Source organism: Tuber melanosporum (assembly GCF_000151645.1).
Source record: "Tuber melanosporum whole genome shotgun sequence assembly, scaffold_11, strain Mel28".
NCBI lineage: Eukaryota > Fungi > Ascomycota > Pezizomycetes > Pezizales > Tuberaceae > Tuber > Tuber melanosporum.
Genome location: NW_003298766.1, coordinates 357,788 through 379,176, shown reverse-complemented (window position 1 = coordinate 379,176; position 21,389 = coordinate 357,788). Strand labels below are relative to the sequence as shown.

The 21,389-nt window shown below is 47.1% G+C and overlaps 4 protein-coding genes; all 4 read right to left on the bottom strand.

Moving 5' to 3' along the window:
- Positions 1-1,215: 1,215 nt before the first annotated feature.
- GSTUM_00004256001 (uncharacterized protein) lies at positions 1,216-3,220 on the bottom strand. XM_002835503.2 has 8 exons: positions 2,726-3,220; positions 2,614-2,666; positions 2,385-2,556; positions 2,193-2,323; positions 2,066-2,073; positions 1,816-1,948; positions 1,618-1,763; positions 1,216-1,562 (listed from the first exon to the last, which is right to left on the bottom strand). The coding sequence occupies exons 1-8, from the start codon at positions 2,758-2,760 to the stop codon at positions 1,485-1,487; spliced, it is 756 nt and encodes a 251-aa protein (XP_002835549.1). The 5' UTR covers positions 2,761-3,220; the 3' UTR covers positions 1,216-1,484.
- A 9,892-nt stretch (positions 3,221-13,112) lies between these two features.
- GSTUM_00004255001 (uncharacterized protein) lies at positions 13,113-14,085 on the bottom strand. XM_002835502.2 has 2 exons: positions 13,724-14,085; positions 13,113-13,640 (listed from the first exon to the last, which is right to left on the bottom strand). Exons 1-2 carry the CDS (start codon positions 13,930-13,932, stop codon positions 13,430-13,432), a joined length of 420 nt encoding a protein of 139 aa, XP_002835548.1. The 5' UTR covers positions 13,933-14,085; the 3' UTR covers positions 13,113-13,429.
- Positions 14,086-14,571: 486 nt separating this feature from the next.
- Positions 14,572-15,203, bottom strand: GSTUM_00004254001 (uncharacterized protein). XM_002835501.2 has 1 exon: positions 14,572-15,203. The coding sequence occupies exon 1, from the start codon at positions 15,090-15,092 to the stop codon at positions 14,622-14,624; it is 471 nt and encodes a 156-aa protein (XP_002835547.1). The 5' UTR covers positions 15,093-15,203; the 3' UTR covers positions 14,572-14,621.
- A 3,277-nt stretch (positions 15,204-18,480) lies between these two features.
- GSTUM_00004253001 (uncharacterized protein) lies at positions 18,481-19,833 on the bottom strand. XM_002835500.2 has 3 exons: positions 19,716-19,833; positions 18,917-19,655; positions 18,481-18,865 (listed from the first exon to the last, which is right to left on the bottom strand). The coding sequence occupies exons 1-3, from the start codon at positions 19,733-19,735 to the stop codon at positions 18,611-18,613; spliced, it is 1,014 nt and encodes a 337-aa protein (XP_002835546.1). The 5' UTR covers positions 19,736-19,833; the 3' UTR covers positions 18,481-18,610.
- Positions 19,834-21,389: the final 1,556 nt, after the last annotated feature.

The following is a 21,389-nucleotide window of genomic DNA, read 5'->3' as shown; positions in this document are numbered from 1 at the left end:
TTAACAAAATCACAGGCAGCGTAAGAGTACCGCACCAAAAGTACTAGTATGATACCCGACTTTCAGGTATGATACCGTACTTGTACAGTAGTTGGGTTTCCTCCCAAGGTTACCCGAAGGATACAAAAATTGCTCGAGTTCTAGTACTCGAGTATAGGCTTTAGAATGTGTACACAAAGGATTAGTCTAATTTAAACCAAGCAAAGACAAATTGATGTTTTGGCAAATCGTAAAATCATTCGCAACCACAGTTTCCTACACAAAAAGCGCCAAGACCTGGTTTCGCTTTTACTCTTGGTCAATGGACATCCTAGAAAATGGGTTATCATATTTATTTGTGACGACCTGGAAGAGAAAGAAGAAGAAAAGGAAAGAAACCAAGGAATTCTCTTAGATATGCAGTAAATTTTGAGTTTTGTCAATGGAGCAGAGGCGGTGTTATAATGTTAACATGGTTTGCGTTGGATGTAAATCACACTTCTACTTAGCGGTGATTTTTGTTACCAGCTTTCGTACAAGACCCCCCTGCCTAGAAGACAGTCTAGGAAGCTTGGATTAGTATAGGGATGTCTGGAAGAGACTCACAGATTTCGGCCTGGTCAACAATGTTAAACTAAAGGCGTGGGGGTTGCCCGAGGCTTATGTCTCTGGGCTTCATAGCTAATCTAGTGGCTATTGGTGATATGTGCACTTGCTATGCTCCTGGAATCTGGCTTTTGCCATCAAACTGGCTGCTCAGGGCCGGGAAACATCTTACTACGGCCATTTAAGTGAAATTTACTATCATATAAACCCTGCTTACATCTTGAATGACATTTCAATAAGGATGGCACTGCTCTTGGGCTCCTGTGCGAACGAATCCATCATCGGGGAGATAGTAATAGTGCCTAATAATATCGGATAGGTGGGATACAAGTACCGTAGGCTTTAGACTACCTCGAAAGGTTCTTAGTATAATAGGCGACTCAATATTGAATATCAGATGCGTGATGGGTGGGGAATTGCCCAAAGAAACGGCTACAGGATGAAGCGGTGAGAATGGGATTACCGGGAATGAAGAGGAACCGAATGCGAGAGGGTGGTGAACTAGACAACCGATGGAGATGCAAGCAAAGGACAGGCCAGTACATATACCCCCTTGGACACTTGGCTCGGAGACTGAACGAAACTCCACGAGCCCTGATAAAATGGACTGAATGCGGAGGATCACACTGGTAATAGCAAGAACCTAGAAAAGTAGGTAGGCAACCCACCACCATCCCAAACAATTCACAACAACCGTGGAACCCAAGCCCCGGATCTGATGTCCCACGCCGAAAGGACCGAAAAACACCAAGCCACAATAAACCTGATTTCCGGTGCAATAGCAGTAGGTATGGGGGAAGTAAAACTAGCACCGACACTCTATTCCTAACGGGATAGAATACGGAGGAAAAAACCCATAACCGCATGTCGTAGGTAACCAGACATTCAGAAGTCAGGTTCTAATCCTTCTTACTCTTCTCCGCAGAAACTATCCTCTTCAGCTTGAACAATCCAAACACACGCATCATTCGGAAGTCCTATAAGGAGTGCACATTAGCTCGGCCGCGGGATCACCTCCCGAAGGTGACTTACAAAAGCCGTGCTCCACAAGAATGTCCATATGAACCAGACGACTTTGGCCTTGTTACCTTCCCAGAACCAAGCTGGCTTCCGCCAATCTGGTTTCATCACCTGCGCGACGACGGAGCGGGCGTAGGCATCTCGGTCCATTGCGCCATCTGTAATTTCTCGGTTAGATGATAGAAATTGGGAGAGTGAGAAGGTACTGACCTTGCGAATCGGTAACTCTTTTGTGGAAGAAGTCTAGGATGGGCGTGTAGATAGATCCTGGCCGAAGTGTTGTTCCGTGCCTTGCTATATTTGTCTTAACGCCGCCAGTGACGATCTGTGATGCTTTCATTAGCTTATTTACCCCTAATTCCTCTCATGTATCGGGAACTTGCCACCATGACTTTGACACTACGGTCATCTATTAGTACACCTACAAAGTTAGATAATTCCGGCTGGGGTTAGGACGCACTTGAAAGGCTTCATTTCAACCCTCAGAGTATCCGAATAGCTATGCAACGCCCCCTTGGTAGCATTGTATGCGCTGCCAAACACATACGGGATGACTGCCGCCACCGATCCAATATTCACGATAGTACCTTCTGCCGCAATCAGTAGCCCGGAAAATTCCTGGACCATGCGCATCACACCGAAAACGTTAATTTCAAACATCGACTTTACGACGGTCTCAATGAGGAGGTCCGTGGCGGGTGTTACGACCCCAAGACCTCTGCCGTATCGGGAATCCCATTAGTATGTTAAAACAAAGACCTAGAGGGAGGCATGGTTACGCATTGTTGACAAGAACATCCAACTTCCCGCCTGCACGTCGTGACATCTCTTCGGCTGCTGCCCGTACACTTTCGGTAGAGGTAACATCTAGGTACAAAGTCTCTATAGAGTATTTTTCTGAAAGTTCCTGCACCGTAGTGAGGTCTCGAGCTGTTGCAAAGACACGATAGCCTGTTTTTTTCTTTCCCATTAGCGTGATAGGGCGAATTAAGTACAGGCATGTGAGACCTCTTAGATGAAATTCTTTGGCGAGAGAGCCGCCGATACCGGCTACTCCTGCACTTCGTGATCGTTAGCTGATAACGTTTCATAGCTACTGAGTAAAGGGACAAAAGTATACCCAGTTATTAAAACCGTCTTGCGAATATCTGCCATAATGTTTCCTTAAGCTTCTAATAGCGGCAGGAAGCCTTGTAGCTTGTACGCCCCTTAAGCGAGAGAATCAACTAATCAAGGATTCCTCCAGGTTGCTGATATCTATGGGATGTAAAATACTTGCAGATGGCTTTCCACTCTCCGGGGTTTAGGCAGCGTCTTGGAATGTAATTAGTGAGGCTTTAGATGAGTGCTAGGTGGTTTTTAGTCGCTATTTGTTCTGTTGAGGAGGTTGAGGTTGAGGTTGATGCCGCGGTTGTAGTTTGCATGGCAGTTCTGTGAGTCGAGCTACGTACGATACTGTACCGAGGCTTCGTAACTAGCATGTGGACGGGTGCGGGGGCCATGTCCTCGGGTTACAATATCGGTACGCTTTGGCATGCTGGTTATGCGGCGGAGCGACTCGGGGCCTTTGATGTCCTAACATGTTATATCGTCTCGAACTTATGCTGCATGGCCTTTCCCTCGAGGTGATTGGGAAGAATACTCCAGTTCGTAGAGTCCTCACTAATGAAAGGTGACCAGTAGTGCTGCTATAGCTGGGTCTTGGCCTGGCTACAACGCTAGCATAGGTGGTGATACCATTACACAGTACCACTCACTTTAATACACCACCATGTCTAACCCCCTGAGCTGATGAAAGCTACTTAGATCATTTATAAACACCGAGCTCGCCGAAAGCGAGCGATAGAGGCAAATAGAGATCACATCAAGTATTCAGATCCACCGGTTTTAGGGTGAATTAATATGGGTAATCGATAATGAAACAGAATAGGACTGGTATTTTGCTGTTGATAGGACCTGGCCAAGGTGCCTTTGCGTCAGCGAGTACACTGCCGTACAGACGGAAGTCTGGGCAGGGTGTCAGGAGCGGGTTGTGTATTGTGCCTCTGAGAGGTGAATTCCCCTAAATGAAGAAAGAAGTGGGTGGGAATATGATATGATACGATCGTGGCGGCGGGGAAGAGGCAGAACAAGAGGGTAACTTAGTTTCGAGGTGGGAGACGGGTAATCAAAGCACAAGTCTGTCGCCAAGGTGTGATGGGGCAGCTGGCAGGGGCGTGGCAATCGCTCTCATCTGGGGAGGCTTATCTGTAGGTGAATTCAATATTTCGGGCAGGAGGATTCAGAGATAATGGGGAGCAAACGCAACCATCCCAAAAGAGACCCAGTGCAGTGTCCGAATGGGCGCAGACAGGTTGCGAAGAGAGTTTTGTTTTGGCGAGTGCCCCACCTCCACGTCTCGCTGCAACCCCTCCCCTTGAGGGCGCGCTGCGGCTGAGTAGCGGGACTTTAATTGGATGATTGGGAACCCCACCGATCAAGAAACTCTTCTCATTTGTTCTTTGAACTATTTGTGCAACCGATTGAACTAAATGGTGCGCGAGGCTACCATGGAAGCAAGATATCGTACCTCACGATCAAGTATTTGGGTACCCCTCACTGAAATGTGAGCAGCACGGGGGTGGAGGTGGCTGAAGCTCATCCCCCTAAGTGAAAGGAGCTCGAGATAAAAGACAAGTCGTTACGGGCCTACTCTAGGAGATTTCGGATATTATCTAGAAGATAGTCCACCAACTTGATCCCTAATCTGCAATGGCCTACGGCATAACAACACTCCCCCAATGGCACGATTTCTACGGAACCGAAGCCCAAGCCTTCCTTCGTCAATGCTACCTCCCTCTGAATGCTGTTGAGATCAGAAGATCCCTTCTGAGGGACCACCTAAAAGCTTACGCCGAAAAAAACCTCTCTGCCAGAGCACAAACACTGCAGAACTCCGGCACCTGGGCTTCTATAGTCCAGGGAACTGCTGCCGCTGGCGCAATCCCCATGGGCAAGGTGTTGGTAAAATCTGGCGGTGCCTTGTTCTTCGCTTCAGAAGCTTTAAAGTCCTTCGGACTCGACGGGGAGATGGAGGCGGAACTCTTCGACATAGCCCTCAAGGCAAAGCTAATCGAGACAAACCCAGAGAAGATTCTCAGGAGCCACGTGAAGAAGAAGCTGAAGAAGGCCATAAAAAGTGGAGCAAAAGACTTTTGGGAGAAGGAGGATATGGCAGACCACATCAAGGATGAGTTAACGGAGGAATTTAAAGACGAGGTGGCAGTAGAGACGATTGAGGAGTTTGTGCACTTCATCCCGGTACTCGGGCAGATCTGGAGTTACGGCGTTGGGTATTACAGGGCTGAGAAGAAGTTGAATAAGGTGCTTGGTATGGTGATGGAAAGGGCTCGCGAGGTTCATGTTGAGGTGGTCATCCCGTTGATATGTCACTCGCTTGTGTATGTGCTCCTGATCTCGGATCTTAAATCGGGGTTTAACACTTGATATATACCGTATAGTAAGGATCAACCACCACTGCCGCCTCTCCCCCACACCCCAAGTTTACCCTCCCCCCGAGCGGAGAAGACGAACATCCCATCACTACCGGAGACCAAGTCTAGTCGACTAAGCGTAGCACCAGTATTGACACTCAACGCAGTGACAAAACCTCGGGTGTCGCGAAAACAGACCTCCTTCCTGGTCGGGCTAAGTCGGTTACCGTCAATTGGTAGCTCCCAAACCCTGCTCATTCTCTGCTTGTTCTCTACCTCCGTCGCCATCTTCGGGCTGGCGCCAGTGCTAGGATTGATTTTCGTGATCATGGTATTCTGGTGTATCTTTTCAGTGCTCTATTATTTCCGAAGGGCTATCCTTTTGACAACAGGATTGGTGGTTGTGACGGTGTTGGCTTTGGCTATATGGGAGAAATTGGTGATAAGAGATATGTTTTATGGATATGGTTAAGATGATTGGGGAGATGCTAAAGTATTTTCCTTTGGCTTCGAGAGCTTATCAATCTGTGTTGGGAGCTCTTTTTTTCTCTACAAAACCCAAATCCCCTACTTTTATGAAACTCCATAAATCTCCTAAATGTTAAGTCAAATACGGTAAACCTTTGTGCCTGATATCGCCGGGTGGCATGTGGTACGCTCTTCTATTCGTATTACAGCTACACGAACAGAATCGGTGCAGTAAAAGCCAAAAGCCTTACCAGTTCACTCGCATTTTAAAATGTGTCTGAGCTCGAAACTCTCTTTCTATTTAGCTGCCTCTACTTCGTGCTCATCTAAGTCCATCCGGTCCTTGGTCTAATTGGGCTGGTTCGCCTTTTCTCTGGAACCGATTGCTGGTGCAGTTTAGATGAGCCAGGAGTAAAAGATGAGCCGGGCCTTTAAATAGAGAGTTATTGGTTTTACAAATGCCATGTGGATTAATGAGACCAGGTGTTTATCACCGGGGATATCTCACCAAGATGAACCCCCTTTACTTAACGCCTGGGGGTTCCGTCAAAAAACTTTGCTCGATAACCTATCCTCGCCACTACTCCGAAAGGCCCAGCCCGCCCGCCCTGGAGGTAGGACGAGGCAGACGATGTGCGGTGGTCGCCAGATTCGACCAAAATAGTCGCTATTCGGGGCAGATAGGTCCCAAGATTTACTCCCGGATAGAAAGCAGATTCACAGCTTAGGCTTCCAGGTTTATACACCATGGAATCCATTCGACTTGCTTGTTCAATTTAGTTCTCGCAATTGGGATGGGGAGAGCTATGCTCATGAAACATCACTCGTGCCGTCCCTCATCATCCCCTTCTACTTCTTTGCCCATCCCACCCCTACCCCCAAGGATTTCTATCTTAGCAAGCATAATAGCAGGTCCAGTTCGTAGAGTTCTTCTGCTTTTTCAGGGTAGCAGACTTAAAGGGTTCGAGCTCAGACATATGCCATATAACTTGCATTCATACATAGTCACTCGTTGGAAATGCAGGCATTTGATGCACCGCAAAAAAACTCGGAGAGTTGAGCCAAGTGCGAAGTTGCTAGATTTTCCTCCTCTGGCTAGGTCTGGTGCCTTTTCGTCATTTTATGGCCTAGTGGGGTTGAGTAGCCCCTTGTTTCGGTGTTTTTCAAGTCTTTTCCGGGGTACGGAACTCTCGCAGGAAGAAGGACAGGTATTTGCGGCACACAATCACTGCACTGAGGACATGTATCTAAGCGTAGAGCCTAAATATCACTCAAGCAATGAAAACTCGAGAGATCATGAACTGCTTACGAATGCAGATTGGATGTGGGTAAATTGCACTGTAGCTTAATAATTAAAAACTTTATTAGATCAAATCTTGTACAACTATGGCATTTGGGACCTTAACTGTATTTTAAAAAAACATATCTACATGGGGAAGATGGAAACGCCCCATTATCACCCCTTCTGGGGCTTTCTTGTTATCTAGAGAGCAGTATTTCCTACCACATAAAATTACCTATTCTATCTGCACGCCCTCTTACTTATGATTCTTCTACCGATTAATCGGCCCTTTGCTGTCGGGCGACACCAATCCCTGGGGGTATACATATCCTCTAGGTCTCCCAATAACCCCCAGTTATCGGTGGATAACTCGCCCAATTTTCATGCTGGAACGGTGATTTTGGTATCAAATGAAAGCCATGGGGGAGCAGAGTTGATTCCAAGTATGCATATGAAGGTAGCAGGCAATGTGGGTGAAGGGGATCACACTTGTGGCCAAAAAGTACCCTATTGACAATAGGACGACGAAATGGAGAGTAACTAAGAGCCTATTGGTTGGTAAGGTGAGTGAATGGTAGCTGAAGGAGCTGCATGACAGGTGGCAATAGGGGAGAGACCTATCAGATGATATTGACTTTTATTAGCTCGTATTCATGAAGCAAAGAGGCGGTAATTTTCAGTATTTCAAGAAATTAATAGTAAAGGCAGAAAAAGAGGTATAAAGGAGGATGAAAGATGTAAAGTAAGATAAATTTAATGAAAGATTAAGGTAATGGAAGGAGGTTGGGACAAGTGAAAAGTCACTAGCAAGATTCGCGAGATAAACAACTTACGGATGCAATTAATGCCTTTCAAAAAGGCAAATACCCATCTATAACAGCAACGGCAGTCACATTCGATCTTCCAAAATCAACTTTGGCCTACCAGGTCGGCAGTCAGTGGGTATCACGCCAGAAGGCATATGTTGAACAGCAGTTATTGAATGAGGCTAAGGAGAGTGCTGTAGTTCGATGGATTAAGTGGTTGGATGATTGAGGATAAGGTTGATAGAAGAAGTGTAACATATCTGACTAGATCTTCTAGACAGTTACATTTATTTTTCATTGTATCATAGAATTATATTACTCAATTCTTTGAAGGTATTCTCACCTCCACCATCATCTTTCAGGACGCAATAGAATGTTGATAAAAGCGAACCTTGCATTGAAAAGTCTGAAGTATGGCACACATGATTCCCTCAGGCCTTCTCCAGATAGATTCTCGTTTCTACAAAACTTAGGTGCAGGGTAGAAGTGAGCAAGACATTTGATTAGATCTAGTATCGTAGCTGGATCAAATATTTTGGTAGCAGAATACGGTACAATACAAGACTTGGGTGTGCTGTACGTACTTAGAAGATCGTATCCTGGTCATAGCACAAAGTATCGCATACTCGTATGTGTAGTGCTGTTTTAGCGGTACCAATGTGCAAGGTCACTCTAACTTTCTCCAGCAAACAATAGAAGGTCTATCACTGGGTATCATATCTAGCCCAATTATTATTTTCTCAATTTTTTTACCCCCGCCGCTGTCGTCTATCCATTCCAACTTCTCCTGCGTAGCCCAGTCTCTATCACCCTATTTTTTGTAGCTGGTAGCTAACCCGACTACTCTTACGCACAGTGCTTATTCTATCATAGCTTGAATTGTGTAGTTTAGTGTATGGAACGTCGGGCATATCCATACAAACCTTGATTGTTTGGCCCGTAGATCGCTTCCCTTCCCCCTCTATCTCTTCTCTTGATAGGTTTGCTATCGAGTCTGAGGGTTTAGTCCATATCCCGCAACTATCCAAGTATTATACGGTGCTATACACCACAAGCATATTTCTATCACATCATTTAGAATACAGCTCCGATACTGTGCGGCCGAGTACACCGCAATAGCAAGGCAGTGTATAGTAGGTAGTGTCATTCCGGGACAAGGACCGTATCGCGCCAGCGTCCATATTTCTTCCCTTCTAAATCCTTTCTTCCCCACCTCTCGAGACCTTTATCGTATAACTAGATTTATTGGGGTTACTGTTCTCCTATATTAGAAGTGGTAGCCCTACACTTTCGAGGTGGAGATCATATTTCTCACTTGCGGGTTCGTGCAAAAAATCACGGGGAGGTAAATCATTCGACCGATGTTTAAATTAACCCGCAAGAGCACGGCCGCGACACCCCTAAATTTAACCAATTTTCTATCGCATCGAAGGATACGCCACGACTGCAACCGACCGGCAAGAAACTGCGGGGAAAGCTTGAACCAAGCCAGATGTCGGGAACCGATCTGCCTGAGCATCTCAGCGCTCGGGCAAGAAGCTGCTAAACACCCGGCAAGTACTCGTAGTTCAGCTTAACTTAAGTGCACAAAGGATAAGTTGTTCACCTACTCCCTCGTCACCTGGCCTGATATTGATCTCTAAATTATGGAAAGATCGCTCACCGTAATCGACGGAATATGTTGGACTAAATATCCACTCAAGTAAGCGCTACTCAGGAAACCTTGCTATCCCGATCATACTACCGTACTCGAGTATCCGGGTGTGGACTGCTGATAGGGTGCCGAGAAGGATAGGGTGGGGAGAATAGCCGGCTCTCCCTGATGACTCGGCCCTTCTCATTCAAGTTAAGCATCATATTTCCTCCGAGAGAAGTGTTGGTTCTCGACACCCTATTAAACGGTCTGGTACATCCCGGAAAAAACTCCGTCCTAATTGGATGGGCATAGATCAGTCGCCGAGCTCTTACATGTGCACTCATTCCCGCCACTTTACTGGTGTATTGCCACTGTGCTGATCCCGATAGTTACAGCCTCCATCCGTGCCGGTGGGCAAACCACCAAAGTTTGATGGCGATGAGCATGAGGCATACTCGAGCAGTCTACTGGCACTACTCGAGTAGTAGTACGAGTAGACTATCAAGAGATGATTGCCTTGAAAAGGGTGGTGAAAAAAAAAACCAAATAGAGGGCACTTTCAAGTTCTCTCGCCGCGATGACACTATTGATCGTCAATCGAAATCGCTTCATCCTCTCTTCGAGTAGGGTTTTATGGGGGGTTTCCTGAATCCAACCCGGCAAACCGTAGGATGTTTTCTCTACCCACCTAATCAAGTATTATGGTAGCCACATTTTACTTCCTCTTGTTGGATTCCGGCACAGTCAATGCGGCTGAGATGGAAAAACCTATGCGCAAGAACTAACACAGAGCCGGTACTCTAAGTACTAGTACCTGCGCTAGTGGATAAGACAGGCATAGTGCCTGGCTGATTTCGTCAAATAAGAGTTGCTACTGGCTATTTTGGGAGCCAATGCAGATATGATACAAAGCACTTGTTGTCTCATATAATTGCAGAAGGTTGGGTCAAATCACGTGTGCACAAAACGCCCCCCTTAGTGAGTACCGGTGCGCCCAACTTCCGTATCTCTACGAGTACTGGAGCAGGGAAGCTCCCTCTGTACCATATCTAGCCTGGGAGAAGAGAATATGCTGCGGTTTTTGAGGCCAAATCCCGCACAATCCACGAGTTAGACCCTTTAAAAACTCCCTCAGACTTTCTTTCTTTTTCCAAAAAAGGTATGATTCGTACCATCAAAAACCAGCACGAGGGGTTACCGTTTTCAAACGATTATACGCCTCTACTATGCTAAAATATGGATTCAAAAAAACCCTCTAAGTTATTAGGAATACTAAGGGGAATATCGTAGCGGTTGCTTTGAAGTGATTGCAGGTCTTAATGGTGAGGTATAATCGATTGAAAAGTCTCAGCCTGGTGCAGGTTTTGGATGGCACGAACCATACCGGTTCTCGCTGGTCTTATGGGAATATGATACCTTGGCAGAGAATGCGGTCCTTTTTATAAAACTCAGAGACTCGGGAGTACAATCCTAACGGATTTAGGCAAGTACAATACAAGTTCCAAAGGAAGAACCCACTTTTCTACCAGAAATGGTCCATTTGTGACTTAAATAGTCTGAGAATTTATGCTTTCACTAGTTTGTTGAAGCAACCGTATCCGAGTCTTACCAAGGACTTGTTCTGTCTTCGAGTATCAGAATGTCTTTATTCCCCTTCAAGAATGCCAACGAGCGAATTCCTAAGGGGTACGTGTTGACACAGCACTTTACCGCTGTGCTCCCGAGGCATCTAAGGGGCGGGCTGCTTATGGTATAACCGTAGGACAAATCGCAATAGCCTAATGTACTGGTACAGCCTCCAAGGGTACTTGACGGGAACCAGCCAGTGACGAACAGGGATTAGTAACACCTATTCCTTTGCTACCCCCGATTTGGTGAATTCAATTTTGCTCCAAACCCCCCAGGGACATGACTGGCAGGTTCCCATCACGCCCCCCCCGTTATTGGGGATTCTCGGGAATGGTGATTCGTGATTGGTGGCTGAAGTGCTTGACATGTTCCATCTTTATCCAACTATATAAGTAGCAACCTGCACGATCATTGGAGTTTATATAACCGAGAAGCATGGCCCTGAGAGGATATCCATTACCCCTCGTATCACTCCTTTGAACGAAGATAATTGATTGATCGTGTTCCGGCCTCCATCCCTGTAAGTACGGTACACCCATCAAAAAATATAACTCTCTCCAAGCAATGGAAGGCTTATTCGACATCGAAACCGCTACTCGGGGTCACCTTTTTATAGCTAACCCAATTAGCTCTCTCGCGTTCGGACGCGGTGGGGCTCTTTCACCATCTGGACCACTTGGTTGGACTGTACTCGGTACTCGCAGCCACCCGACCTGAAAGAAAGGCCATACCAAGTAAAGTATCATATGCAGGGTACCGGTTAGTCTGCCGAACTAACTTCCGTTTGTCTCAAGTGGCTTCTCCAGTTGGAGAACGGCGTTGTTCCAGCCACCACGCAATGAGTTGTCGAGTACTTATAGACTTTTTTCCTTGACCAAAAATTAGCTTCACTTACTCGCGGCAGAGGTAAAGTACTGTATTGGAATAACCTGTTATCTGAGCGTAATTGCTTTATTTGGGCATTCCCGCGAGCTTTTAATTCAGATCCTACTGGCTTGAGAAATGTCCGGTAAGGCATAATACGGTACCCTTTCCCGGGAGGACTCCCCAACTAATTCACCCCCAGGCAAAATCCCAATATTTTACCCCTACCGCAGGTACCTATTGGCCGCACAATTCCCGTTCCACGCACGGAATTTCGACGAACCAGAGCTTGACAGACTCGAGCACTCACCCTTGGTACGGCGAGGGTGGTGAAAATAATTACTATTTCTCAAGGTCAAGGCCGTGGAAACCATGGCGGTATCCCAGCTGGTCCTGATTGAGACCCATTACCAACTTCAACACCTTGGGGAGATGGGCTCTCCCCAGCACGTTCGAGAAGGAAATATTACACGGCATCGCGCCCGAAAGAAGCCATCCCTCCAATCCGCGGTCGGTGCTTTATCCCAGACATCTGTTCGCGGTCGCCTGCTCCCACCACTGTCGTGATGCCACAAATATTAATCGCCCACCTATACCCCCCGAGAACCAGTGCAAGTACACTACTTGTATGGTACTCGAGCGCCCGCACGAGTAGTAAGATCGTATGTCGCTGCGAGCCATCTTTTGCGAACACGGATGGACACGATGGCTCACAAATTCTCACCCTGGTGATGCTCTGCTTATTTCATCGTCCGAGCTGTGCATCTGACTTTCCGGCATTCGACGTAATTTCACACGTTGATAAATCCGGATTATCACTCTTCCGATCGTTCGATTGCGGACACACGCCTGAGATCTCCCAAGTGCAGATTGTCATTGGTTAACGTAAAGTGGTAATGCGGCCCTTCTGCACACACTTTCCAAGGAAAAGTGCACTTCTAGAACCCGTGATATGTAGTAAGTTAACCCAAGCGGTGGCGGGCGGCACGGGTGCTGATGGATGGAATAACAAGAATGGGGGGGCGGGTCATGAAGGTGTGGAAAGCATCGTCCCAGTTCACTATCCCGTTCACTGCTACACTCCTCAAGGTGACGTACCCAGAGAGGGGACTATGGTGGTCTGGAGCGGGGGCGAGCGCCCCGTACCGGTACACAGCCGCAACAACATCCCGAACTCTGTATGGCGCTCGCGTCCTCCACAACCGCCACTCGATCCCACATGGGGCCACATCACTCGGCGAGGGGTTCTGGGAAATCCGAACTGCCTCTCTTGGCTTGATGCCAGAGCAGGTTTTTTTTCCCCAGCTACTGAGGCGAAAGAGTTCAACAGACTTTTTGAGCACACCATATTCATAAGTTCATGTAATATTTTCAATCTATAACAGCTAAGATAGGGGGGATTACCCCGTATTAGACAAGTAAAGGGAAAGGAAAGAACTGCCGTATGTATGCATAACACCGATCCAACGCCGCAAGTAAAGAATCCTAAACCTGTACATAACTTTCTGCGAGTAGCGTATTCACCATACTCGTACAATCACCGAAGACAAAGAGGGGTACAGTGCTGGTGGGTCCAAGAGAGAAAAAAGGAGAAAAATAAAAGAGCGGTGGGGCCTAAAAAATCCTTCCAGAACGTCCTTCAGCTAGCGGGCAAGCCAGCCGTGAATCAGACATACGGTCTATAGATACCCCCTGTTGACTCGTAACTATTATCCACCCGTTTTGTGTGCTTAATTGCGGCTTCCTTCTCGTCCAGAGCCCTCTGAGCCCGCTTCCTGCTCTGGTGCTGTAGAAAGCAGTACCAGAATATCAGAGCTAGAGCAATGGTACATAGAGCGCCGATGACCAGGCCGGCGATTTGGGCGGGTGTTACTTTACTATATTAGGAAAAGGAAGTTAGTGATTTGTGGTTGTACGGGACCGGCGAGCGAGGGAAGGTCGGATGGATGAATGGACCTACTTTGAAGCGGCGGTGTCATTACTATGCACGCCGTTATCGCTATTATCACTATTACTATTGTTGTTATCAGAGTTTGAAGCTCTTGTCTCGAGCCGTGGGCCGGCGCCCGCGGCGGGGGTGCAGGTAGGTAATGCCGATACCGTGGTGAGGGTTTGTAAGATGAGGATGAGCAATGTGAAGAGCACGCTTGAGATCGAGGTTGAGGACATTACGAATTGGTGGTAGGTAGTTGGGGCGGTTAGGGGTGTGTTTAAAGTATATGATCGATTGAAATTTGGAGGATGTGTCCAGCGGTACCTGACCGTAGTTGATTAAAAATGTGTGGGAAGCGTGTATAAAATGAGCTGAAAGAATCGAAAGTGAGAGAGGAGTATGAGGAGTGAGTGAGAGGGAGGGTTATATTATATTATATACCAGATAACCCACCCATCCATCTCTTTCTGGATGCGCTGGTCTTCGAGTACCGTAGTAACATGAGGATGACCTGATCTAAATTAGTTGGATACCGTGATCAACCACCCCGCCACTAGATTAGTGAAAGAATCCCTCATAAGTGAAGCCCTTGGTTGGCAGACACTATGTTTATAATGGTATTGGTCTGATGCTCTGATCCCGACCTCACCAATTGAAACTGCAGGCGCCCTGGAGCGGGCATCAGTCCCCCAAGAAGGGCCTCCCCATGCCTCAACGGACAGGGATCCGGGTGCTTGAAAACGTACCAGTACGAGTACTCCGCTCAGCCATGGTAAAAAAAAAAGGGCGGAAAAAAAGGGCTGAAAAAAGGACCAACAAGATCCCGTGGGGTAGTGATCAGATAGTCAATCCTAATAGGAGAAAACAAGGCCTAGTTTGACACGAGCAACACAGAGTACCGGTAGATACCTTTATGATAGATAAATTATCTTACCAATAGGAGGAGGATACTCAAGAAGTGTAAGAATCTTAGAATTGGGCCCACCACAGACCACAGTAGTCCCATAGGATTTCTCGCAGCCCCCGGCAGCTCTTCAGAATCTCTAAATCTCATCGCCGGAGGAAAAAAGGCAGAGGTTGCAACCGGTTCAGGCTTCCAACCTCTATAATACTGGTTCTTATTTTTCCAAGTATCGGAGTTTATTAATTGGTCAATATAATCCCTAAATTGCCACCCCAAGTTTTCCGCCCTCTTCGACCACAGGTTCACAGAAACTCCACCCCGTCTGCCTGTTATCGGGTACTTCTTGCTGATTACGGGTGCCAGTAACCCGCTGAAGAACGGCTGCTTGAGTGAAAGTCCGAGCCCCGGGCGAAGAGAGGGGCCCAACAATAGCTCCTCAAGTCGTTTTTGCCCCCGAGAACAGCGTCTGCAATAGCATAGTTGCTCGTGCATTGGAAGAAACACTGGGTTGTGCTTTTCGTATGGCGAGGCGCCGATGAGCTAAAACACCCCCCTCCTACAAGGGTTCATTTTGAGGGTCTGATCATACTCGGTGACTAGAATTCCGTAGCAGAGGCTTGTTTGGTGGAGATGCGCAACAACTCAAGTGACAACTAGGCAGAAACAGAAAACCGTGATAATTCTACCCGAGTGAGCTCTATTAACTTATGGCTCAAGAATAAGCTATTCCCGGTTCAGGAATATTGAAAAGTGGCTACAGGTACAGGTTTTCGTTGTCATGATCCGTTTCAGTGCATGGCGGCGGGGTTGGCTCAGGTTCCCCCACGATTTTGCAACAGCCGCTAGGGCCCAAAGTCCGAACTGGAGGTATCATAGCTTGTCATATCATGCACCAGATGCTCGTAAACATCCTTAGAATGCATGCTTTCCCCTTCCCCCCCCCGCGGGCGGGGAGAGAAGAGCTAAGACTGCGGCCCGAATTGCCTCTGTTTCAACAATATTCCGAACAATATTCCTTCCCCACAGGCAGGGCAGAAAAAAAAGGCTGTTGCTCTACAAGTATCCGCTTTCTGCCTACTGCGCCGCATTTATGGAGGCTCTATGATTGGCTGAGCTCCCCCTGTGAGGCTCAGCCGTCGCGCTTCCTCCAAACACGTTGCTGAGAACCTTGCGCTGATGAAACCCGCCACAATTACTCGTACTCGTAGATTATGAGGGGACCCTGTGCGCCCATGGTGGCTTGCATATTAGTTTGCGATGCCGCCGCGTGGTCGATTAATGCCGGGGCTAACCTAACCTTCAATCGTGCATGGGGTGGAACTACAAGTTTCACACCAAAGTTTTTTCAAGGATCCAGAGTTCACTTATGACATGTTTCGTCGGCGCAGCCACGTCCGTAGAGTTCTCATACCATCTACCCTTCCTTATATAGAACGAAGCTGGTATGATATCATTACAAAAATCACCGGTAGTAATGCGTTTTGCGCCCACAGTAGCCAGATTGACAACACTATAGCACCACCTCCACCCCATCAATAAAACCCAAAATTTACTGCATATCCAAGAGAATTCCTCGAGCTTTCTCTTCCAGATTGTCACAAATAAAATATCTCAAAGAGCAATAGTGAAATTATCCCTTGACACTTTTCTGCATGAGATGCACATTTTTTCAACTTCGAGCGAATAGTTCTATGATATCTGCCAAAACATCAATCTGCCATTACTAGGCCTAAGTTAAGCTATTGTGCATGGAAATTTGGCATAGCTTCGAAGCCCGTACTACATATCATTGCATCTTTTGCATTGATTAGGTAACTTAGAGCAGGAAATTCAACGTACTTGAAGTCGGTTAGACTACCTCTGGCGTAGTGCGCTTACAACTACCGGTGGTGATATTTGTTATATCACCAGCTCCGTACCCCAATAGCGAATACCCATTAGCTATAACCGGGCAGCGAGAGCCCCTCAGGAGCTTCTCCCGGATATTCCTCCGGGGGCACTGTCGCCTTAGAAGAATAATGGAGAGGACTTGAGAAGCATCTCCAATGCCTGGTAGCACTCAGAAGGGTAGGTATTGGTACTTCCCCGATGCGGGTGTAGTGTATACCCTATCTCGGAGGTTTACCCGTATATCCCCACTGCATCATATCATACCTATCCAGCAGTAGTTTTTTACCCCGCCAAAAGAGCATACGGAGACTAGAATCTAGATGAGGTGGACACATATATGTCCCTTCCAAAAACTCCCCACCTAACTTAGTAGCCAAAAAAAAAAAAAAAAGGTGTGGATTGTCGCTTAAGTCACTACACCTTAATATTGGGGGGGTTTATCAGGTCCGGGGCACGGTTTTCTGGACCAAGAAAGCCTCTATAAAGAGTCTCTAGGGAGGATACCCGAAGATCGTCCCTACCCACCTAGGCTGCTATATACCCACCTGGGAAGTGTCTTGTCTTTGAATGCTTCTCGGGTGGTATGATAACAAGAGCTATCATAGTGAAGTGGATTTCTGAAGTGGAATTTAACGTTCAAACCCTAGGGTTGTCATTGAAAAATGAACGGAGAAAAGATATTAGGTTTCAAGAATGTTGTGAGGGAAGAAACGAAAGTTGATGGTTTTTTTAGGGGACTAATCGGGATTAGTATGATACATTTTCCTCATCCGCCTCATCTCGTAACTGCTATTATCCATGGCAACCGAAATGGACTCTATTGCTATGATAGAACGTAGTTGGGTGAGGGCTAGGGAGTTATCCCACTTTCATTACCCCCGCAAACCGTGCCCCGGACCTGTCAAGTCCCCCTAACGCATGATAACAGTTGAAGATTAGAAGAGTGCTTGCTACGGCCTAGCGGTCTGCTCAGGTTCAGGGACAATCCAGACTTCTCTTTTTCAGCCTGTACTGTATCATACATCGCTCGCTCCCGATCCTCTAACTATGATACTCCCATTTCCTTTCGGACACTTATGCCAACCGCATTATAGCGCATTTTCGACACTGTACGAACTCCATACCGAAAGACAATGGGGAAACACCTGCTATATACAGGTTTCCAAGTTCGGCAAAGCCACCCGAATTATCTGCTCATGCTATACCAGCCCTCATTCCTAATATCAGCCGTCGTTCCGAATCCCAATGTCATTATAGCAATATACTTTCAACCCGTTCCCGGCGAGATCGATGCCATTCATGGCAACAGCGTTCCAGCCACCGCCACGAGTGACAAATCATGATCCTCTCACAGGGTATCGTAACCACCGCAAACGACATCCGAATCGGGAACGTGCATACGCCCTGCATCTATGATAAAACAGGAAAAAAACACGTACCCGAGTATAATAGCATTATTATAGAACGTGTCATCCATACTTACCCGAGGAGCTCTAGCTCTGGTCTCACATCAGGGCAGAAAAAGAGAATAATAGAAGAAAAAGAAGAAAAAAAGAGCTTAGACTGGTCAGTGTTTGAACCCGATCAAGTAGGGCAACCTTGTGACGGGGTTTTGGGACTGTGCTCCAGTAGGGCATTTTGGTTTAGTCCTACTGGCATTTTAGGGGGGTAGATGACGAGAGGAGGGGGAGAGGGGGAAGAACGCGACGCCAGTTGTTATAGTGTATCATATGTACAGAGTACACGACCCCGCTATGTGTGTTCGAAATGCGGAGACAGCAATGTTTAGAAGATTTGACTCGGGAAGCCAGCTATTTCGGCGTCGGAGAACAAAGCGCAGTGTTACATAACGTGTGGAGAAAGTGAAGGGGCACTTTGGAGCATCATTCTCATATCATAGGAGTGATTACATATGAAGGCTCTTATTCTCTTCGACATATGGTTCCGGGCGTCTAGAGAGCGCACCAAATATTTTGTAACGAGGGACGCCTTGGCATAAAATTTTCTGTACAGAGTGCAGCCTATGTTCAAATCCAGGCCACAACACGATTGTTTTTATTTTTGTTATGATAAACACTATTGGAGAAGTAAAAATAGAAACCTCGTTCCCATAATACCACCTACAATCCTAACGCTTTGGCCTCCAATTCGATGGCATCGTCGAGGGTTTCGTCTAAGGGGGCGCCCTTCGGCTCCCATCCGAGAACCTTTCTAGCGCGCGAGGCCCAACCGCGGGAATTTGTGCCCCAGAGGATGTGGCCGAAGGGGTGTTGCTTGATAATTTCCTCGTTAGGCAAGGAGATAACTTCGTCTGTCTTCAGGTAGCCCTTAGCCTTAGCTTTCTTGGCGATTTTCTTGGCGAGCTCGCCCCACGTCTTTTACCCTTGTTAGCGCAGCCATCCAAGGAGAGGTAGGGGGCGACTAACGTGCTCGCCGTTCTCAGCAAAGTAGTACCCTTCTGGCCCCCAAGTAGCCTTTCCACCGTCAGGCTGAGCAGCAGCTTCTGTCAGGAGAAGGTAGAGGTTAGCAAGATCCTGGACATGGACGTTGTTCCAGATGGTCGCCCCGTTGGTCACCTGGAAGGCCTGGCCCCGCTTCAAAGAGCATTTGATCAATTCAGGGACTTGGTTGCTACGAATGTTTCCCGGACCGGAACCAGGACCGTAAATAGTGGGTGGGCAAACAATAGCAGTCTTGATAGTGTTAGAATTTGCTCCAATCACAATCGAATCAACATCTCTGTGTAGATGGCCAGACTCTGGGAGTGAGGTGATTTCTTGGACATTGTCAATGTCATCGTAGATCTTGTCTGAAGCGGCTTTGCCGAATTCTGAAGCAAGATTAATGTCGGGGAGAATTGCGGATCCGGAGGTGTGGATGAGGTATGAAGGCGTCGCGCGCTTTTCGAGACCAGCAACAATTGACTTTGCCGAGGGGACGTGATCGCAATCTGCAAAGTGGAGGACGATGTCTGCCTTTGAGGACTCCTCCTCGATTAAGGAGCCAGAGTCGAGCTCTCCGGAAACGGTCTTGACGTTAGGGTACTTTCTCGTTACCGCAGTGGCTTTTTCTGGGCTGCGGACAAGAGCGGTGATCTCGTACTCAGGATGGGCATTGATGATGACGTCGAGGGCGGTGCCACCAATGTAGCCCGAAGCTCCGGTTCTGGGTCAAATATCAGTGAACACCCACAATTGAGACAGGAAGCTGGTCGGGAAGACTCACACAAAGAGCTTAGGAGGCATTTTATGAATTATTGATCTGAAGGAGATAACCTCGGGATTTTTTTACGGTAATTCGGCGATAAAGAAGGGTCGTTGGTGATGAGGGAAGATTGAGTGGGGGAAAAGTAGGGAGAGCGAGCAGAAGCAATGGAGGGGACACCGGTAGTTTATAAGACAAGGGTTTCTTGAACCTTCCAACTGCATGCAATTGAACTCCTTCCGAATAATCATACCGGTACAACAAGCTGTAAATCACACCCACTATTCTACGAAAGATCAATTCCATCATGATACCTCCATCTTTTCTCCGTTCTTCTCTCCGCTCTCTCTGCTCCAATCTTGGGGCTGCTGGCCCGCCTAAGGGAAAAGTGTTGCGACGTCAATAGAGGTAGTGGTCAAGCAGCCGTAATTGGAAAGAGTGCAATTATTTTTGGTGGGTGCAACATCTACCATAGCTTTCGATACTGTACTGTACGTAGGATGCCACCTCTACTCCACCTTCTGTCTGGCCTAATTAACTCATCCCTTACTCGTTCAGTATAATAAATATACTGCAGACTCATTCAAGCTTGTGCGAACCCTCAACTAGGAGTCCTCAAAGTAGGAGGACAATGGCAGTCTTTCAATTCGGGCCATGGAGTTGATTGGCTAAGAGGTAAGTCGACCGAGGAATATGAGGGGCGATTCCCACTCCCCAAGTCGGTCCCCCGGCTCTAACGAAGCTTCCTCCTCCCCAAAGAGTTAGTTAGCACCGTGAGCTACGATATCATTACAGTATCGACCAAATCCCAGCTGAATCAAGGAATCACCGTTGCCATTCTACTTTGAGGACCCCTAGCGGATTCCTAAGAAACTTCAAACAAAGAACCTCTTTAACTGGGTGTACGGGTCTCCGTGGGGAATTCAATCTACTCGTACTCGATTATTTCAGGGAAAATATGACGTGACCAACGGTGAAGCGGCACATCACCGGGAATGCGGGATAGAACAAGCCAGTTACAAAAGCATCCATAGCTCCATCAGTTACCAACCAAATTGAATAAAACAAAAGGGAATAAATACACAGTGATTACCGGTATGGGAAGGCAGTCAGGAATGAATAATTATTAATGAAGAAAGAATCCCATGAAAGGTGAACCACTAAAGACAATATACTCGTAAGAGAAGAGAAAAAGTAAAGGCTCTGGATTGCATAAAACCATTCAGGAAGGAGCAGCGGCCGCCTTTCGGTCGGTAGGAGTAACATGCCGTTAGGCGGGGGGGCAACAAACAGAATCACTGTAAGACACCTTTAGTTCAATCGAGCGTCTTCGCTAAGAATACCTCCGCTAGCCGATAGCTTAGCGTTATGGAGGCAAAAAGCATTATTTCAATCAATGGTAACCAAATTTAGACTAGTGGTGATATTCCAGAGGGAGGTTTTGATAGGTGCTGCGGAAAAGCTTTCATCGAAATGTACCGGGGGTTGTGGGTAAGTTTGTCGAACCCGAGCTGATTCATTGTAGATGTTTCAGCCAATGATGAATAGGCTGCTGCCACTTGTAGTAATTAGTAAATATGTCACAATAGCAAAACTCTGAGTACTCGATCATTCTTCACTCCAACAATTAAACTGATACTTCAATTTCAATCACTGTAGTACCTGCTTTTTTTCCTTGTCTTCTTCACAATGAGA

Excerpts from the sequence above, each read along its gene's own strand:
- GSTUM_00004256001 (XM_002835503.2), bottom strand. The coding sequence starts at position 2,760 with ATGGCAGATATTCGCAAGACGGTTTTAATAACTGG. Across the intron at positions 2,557-2,613 it reads CAAAGAATTTCATCTAAGAG|GCTATCGTGTCTTTGCAACA; the intron begins GTCTCACATGCC and ends AGAAAAAAACAG. Across the intron at positions 1,563-1,617 it reads TCTTGTGGAGCACGGCTTTT|GACTTCCGAATGATGCGTGT; the intron begins GTAAGTCACCTT and ends CACTCCTTATAG.
- GSTUM_00004255001 (XM_002835502.2), bottom strand. The coding sequence starts at position 13,932 with ATGTCCTCAACCTCGATCTCAAGCGTGCTCTTCACATTGCTCATCCTC. Across the intron at positions 13,641-13,723 it reads AATGACACCGCCGCTTCAAA|TAAAGTAACACCCGCCCAAA; the intron begins GTAGGTCCATTC and ends TTCCTAATATAG.
- GSTUM_00004254001 (XM_002835501.2), bottom strand. The coding sequence starts at position 15,092 with ATGCACGAGCAACTATGCTATTGCAGACGCTGTTCTCGGGGGCAAAAA.
- GSTUM_00004253001 (XM_002835500.2), bottom strand. The coding sequence starts at position 19,735 with ATGCCTCCTAAGCTCTTTGT. Across the intron at positions 19,656-19,715 it reads ATGCCTCCTAAGCTCTTTGT|AACCGGAGCTTCGGGCTACA; the intron begins GTGAGTCTTCCC and ends TATTTGACCCAG. Across the intron at positions 18,866-18,916 it reads TTGCTGAGAACGGCGAGCAC|ACGTGGGGCGAGCTCGCCAA; the intron begins GTTAGTCGCCCC and ends CAAGGGTAAAAG.